General features: G+C 39.8%; 1 protein-coding gene across 2 annotated transcripts; it reads left to right on the top strand.

Annotated features, from left to right (window-relative positions):
* The first annotated feature begins 1,813 nt into the window (after nucleotides 1–1,813).
* Nucleotides 1,814–3,859, top strand: LOC131167039 (7-deoxyloganetic acid glucosyltransferase-like). Of its 2 annotated transcripts, none has more exons than XM_058125772.1 (2): nucleotides 1,814–2,522; nucleotides 2,752–3,859. In XM_058125772.1, exons 1-2 carry the CDS (start codon nucleotides 2,021–2,023, stop codon nucleotides 3,705–3,707), a joined length of 1,458 nt encoding a protein of 485 aa, XP_057981755.1. In that variant the 5' UTR covers nucleotides 1,814–2,020; the 3' UTR covers nucleotides 3,708–3,859. The 2 variants fall into 2 exon arrangements, with proteins under 2 accessions (XP_057981755.1, XP_057981757.1); XM_058125774.1 differs by having other exon boundaries at nucleotides 1,896–2,522; nucleotides 2,788–3,859.
* Nucleotides 3,860–4,785: the final 926 nt, after the last annotated feature.

Genomic DNA, 4,785 nt, shown 5'->3' with positions numbered 1-4,785 from the left:
AGACAGACTCTCCATCATATATGGGTTGAGGAGGGCTGATCAGACTGATGGAGCATAGTGGTTTATCTTGGTCGGCCAGCTAGGGTAGATCCCGCCTTTGGGCAGCACAACTCTATCATGAGGGGTTAAATCATGACATACAGTCATCCAGGGAAGTTTTCAGTTATTATTATGTATGTATAGTTTCACAAAAATAGGGAATATATGTTTATATATATTAAAAGTATTATGTATAGAAACCTAAAATACAGATATGTTAAGCAACATGGGTAGGTGGTTGTTATATTATTTGTACTATATTTTCAAATTCAGTTAAATGTGATTATATAGAAACATATCTTCTCAGTATTGTAACTCATTTGCCACACACTAGCAATAGCATATTTCGTCTTAATGAGCGTTGGTTCATCCCATTACTTTAACATTTTTCAGGTGATTTAGGTAGGCGAGCAGATCAGGCTCATAGATAGAGGGGCCTTAGTACTGCTCTATTAGTAGAGTGAGTATTTTTGAAAGTATTTATGTATAACCTTAACCCAGTTGAGGGTATTTTGGGAAACAGTCTTATATGTATATTTTAGGGATACATTTTAGCACTCTGGTATTATATATTTTCTTGATGGAGTTTATATCAGAGCATTATAAATTTTATAATATATATATATAACCCCAGTTAAATAGCAGGTCGTTACACGTGGGGACGGAGGACGGTGATCCGTAGGTTTAGTGTCATACCAGGGGGTCTAAATGGTTCATTGGTGGCTGGAGTTCCTATGTAATAAAAAAAATAAAAATAAAAAGACAAGCCGAAAAAAGGAAAAAAGTGTCTAAAAAATGTCAAGTGAAATTCATGAGATTTTTAAAATATTAGGAAGGTTCGCGTTTTTTGCCATAATTTGGAGAATGGCAGTGAAAATTTTTTAACTTTAAAAGAGATTCTTTTTATGTCAAATCCTTTACAAAAATCATATTAGCAACCACAAATGACACAACTGAAACCTGCTTTTGCCAAACCTGATTAAGAAAAATTTTTCTCCACCGAACAATCATAAGATTTAAGGAAATAGACAGCAATAAACCATAAACATGTAAGATTAAACACAAGAACACATTTACGTGGTTCGGCAAAAAAATTGGCTTACATCCACGGCAAGAACTCACCTCAGATCAGCTTTATTAAATGGTGACATTACAACTTACACAATACAAATCTTGCCTTTCGGGCTTACCAATCTCCTCCAAGAATCAGCCCAAGAAGCATCACAAGAACCCTAACCCTCTTTTCTGAAGAGCTCTCGACTTCCCCCTCTTATTTCTCCTGATTCTCCCAAAATCCCCCCCAAAATAATTTACACTCTGTTTTTTTTTTTCTCCTAGCTGAAGTATATGAACCAACATTGCTGATTGTGTTTTATAAATAAAATACACGTGACTGAAAATTATACAAATGTCCTTAAATGAAAACAGACTTGCAGTCATTGGATTTCCAGCACATCAACAGTCCAGATTTGTCTAGATTGTAAGCTTGACACTCGGTAACAAATTTAATTTTTAATTGTTTGACAAATAACTAAAAGTCCGTAATAGAAATAGAAAATTGATAATAAAATAAATATATTTTTATAATAAAAAATAAAAAATGAAAAACGACAACCGTCTTGTTGAACCTTCAATGTTATCACAACATGATAACATGTTTGGTTTTTGAAATGTAATAAATTACTTAATATAATAAAATTTTAAATAAAATAAAAAGAATTGGACTACATTCAATCATGGCAGATAGAAAGCTTCTATCCAGCCATCAATCCACAGACAAATTCTCAATTCAAGATTTGGTCAAACTTAGTGATGAAAAGTGAATTTTACTAAAAAGAACGAAGAATAAGAAAAAGAAGAAACAGACTTATAATTATCTGAATAGAGAGAGAGAGAGAGAGAGAGAGAGAGAGAGAGACAAGTGCGAGCTGCAGAATCCATCTTACTCCAAATAGGTGCAGATACCAAGGCGCGTTCATCCATGGACCGACAGCCACATGTCCTCGTCTTCCCCTGCCCAATACAGGGCAACGTCAACTCCATGCTCAAGCTCGCCGAGCTCCTCTCTTTCGCCGGCCTCACCATTACTTTCCTCAACTCAGACTACTGTCACCGCCGCCTCCTCTGCCACACCGATATTCTCACCCGCTTCAGCCGCTTCCCCGGCTTCCGCTTCGAAACCTGTAGCGACGGACTTCCGGCCGACCACCCGCGCTCCGGCGACCGAATGATGGATGTTTTCTACTCGTTGGAAGCCAACGGCGGCCCTATTTTAAAAGAACTTCTAATTTCCGGTCGACTGAGTTCTGACGGCAGGCGGCCGGTGACCTGCATCATAGCCGATGGAGTCCTGGCCTGTGCCGTTGATGTTGCTAAAGATCTTGGAATTTCGCTAATTTTTTACCGAGCAATCAGTGCTTGCTTTTTCTGGGCCGCCTTTTGTATTCCTCAACTCATTGAAGCCGGGGAGCTCCCCTTCACAGGTATGGGCTTTTATATATATATATATATATATATATATATATATATATATATGACTTTCGAGACTCCTGGATGATTTACAGATTGCATTCTTCTTCGTTTAATTTCTTCACACTAAATCCAAAATGAAAAGCTACATAATTCATTATTAAAACCCTGAGATTAAGCCGACTGTGTCAATTTGTTAATTAGGAAGTTGGGTTGTGGAAATTGAAATTTTAAAAAGTGCAGGAAAAGACATGGACGAGCTAATAACTTCCGTACCAGGCATGGAAAGCTTTCTTCGGCGCCGTGACCTTCCGAATATCTGCCGGACCAGCGACCCTTCCTACCCGGTTCTTCAATTCTTTATGACGGGGACAAGACGAAACTCGGAAGCGCACGCGCTGATAATCAACACCTTCGAAGAACTAGAAGGCCCTATAGTCTCTCACATACGCACCCACTGTCCCACGCTCTACACCATCGGACCTATCCACGCGCACCTGAAGTCCAGACTCGCGGCGGAGACGAAGGCGGCGTCGTCTTCGCCGCTCTCCTCCAAGCCCAAATCCAACAGCCTCTGGGAGGAAGACAGGAGCTGCGTCGCGTGGCTCGATGCTCAGCCGCCGAAGTCCGTAATCTACGTGAGCTTCGGGAGCATCACGGTCATGACGCGTGACGAGCTCATGGAGATCTGGCACGGTCTAGTGAAGAGCGAGAAGGCGTTCCTATGGGTGATTCGGTCGGACGGAGTGGTCGGGAAAGATGGGACGTCGGAGAGCGGGTTGCCGACGGAGGTATTGGAAGGAACGAAGGGGAGGGGGTGCATTGTGGGGTGGGCGCCGCAGGAGGAGGTGCTGGCCCACCGTGCGGTGGGTGGGTTCCTGACCCACAGCGGGTGGAATTCCACTCTGGAGAGTGTGGTGGCGGGCGTGCCAATGCTATGCTGGCCCAGGTACATGGACCAACAGGTAAACAGTAGATTTGTGAGCGAGGTGTGGAAGATTGGTATCGATATGAAGGACACTTGCGACAGGGTGATTGTTGAAAAATTGGTGAGAGATCTGATGGAGGGGAGGAGGCCTGAGTTCGATAGATCAACGGATGAGATGGCCCAGCTGGCCAGAGGATCTGTGGCTGAGGGCGGTTCCTCCTACAGTAATTTGGACCGCCTCATTGAAGTTATTAAATCAACCGGTGTTTGACCGCTTTCGTTTGTTGGAACGCCTATTTTATTTTATTTTTGTTGGTTTTATTTTCATCCTGTACCGCGAGTACTACAGTTTACTAAGACTGTATTCGAGTCTACTCAGGTTAATATAATAAAATGATGTCGATCAATTTCATAATTATTAAATTTCAGCTTTCAGTTCACGCGATTAACTCTACTTGATTATAAATTCATATTAAATACATATGTAAATATATATATGATGTATATATAATATTAAATATATTTATGACATATATATTATATGACGGATGTGTTGGGTTCAGCCCACATAAAATGATAAAAAAACAAAGGGGAGCCCATGTGTCAAAAAGCCCATTAGGGCAAAATTAAAGGAGGCGGCATGGAGCTGCCCGCACAGCAGAAGAAAAGAAAAAAAAAAAACTGCTGTAGCAGTCGTCTCCTTAACATCTCTCGTCTTTATCAACTCAACGATCGGAAGTATTTTGTGATTCGATTTTGCTAAAATTTGGAGAGTACGTTCAGGATTTATCGACCTTCGATCTGGACGGTAGAGATCTGTTTTAGAGTTTTGCAGGACCTAATTTTATAGTACTGACAGTAATTACGTTTAGATGACTTCTTTTTGCTCATTTATATTTTATCACGATTCTTTCGAGAATACTTTTTGCTCTAAGTTTGTGAGCATTTTTTGTGATTGTATTGTTATAATTTTTGCCTCTATTATAGTAGAGATTTTATTGGATCTTATAGATCCTGTGGTTTTTACCCTACATATTGGAGTGGTTTTTCATGTTAAAAATCGTGATATTCCTATTGTGGCGTGTGATTTATTATTATTGTTGGTTGGTTATTTTTTTTCGTCACAGATTTAATTTTTGGAAAAGATTTATTCATTGTGTTAGTTGTCTTGTTACTTTCCCAACAATATGTAATATAAAAATAATAGAACTAAAAAACTCAATTAGACTCGAAACTCAACTTGCGTACCATTATTGAGCTTGGACTTAGATTCGTTAAAATACTTGAGTAACTCGAATTGGACTAGAATTGAGTCAAGTCAAGTCAAGTCAAGTTAGGGAATAAATCGA

Source organism: Malania oleifera, chromosome 10, assembly GCF_029873635.1.
Source record: "Malania oleifera isolate guangnan ecotype guangnan chromosome 10, ASM2987363v1, whole genome shotgun sequence".
In the NCBI taxonomy this organism is placed as follows: Eukaryota; Viridiplantae; Streptophyta; class Magnoliopsida; order Santalales; family Ximeniaceae; genus Malania; species Malania oleifera.
Note: the sequence above shows the minus strand (reverse complement) of the source record. Positions and strands in the feature narration are given on the sequence as shown.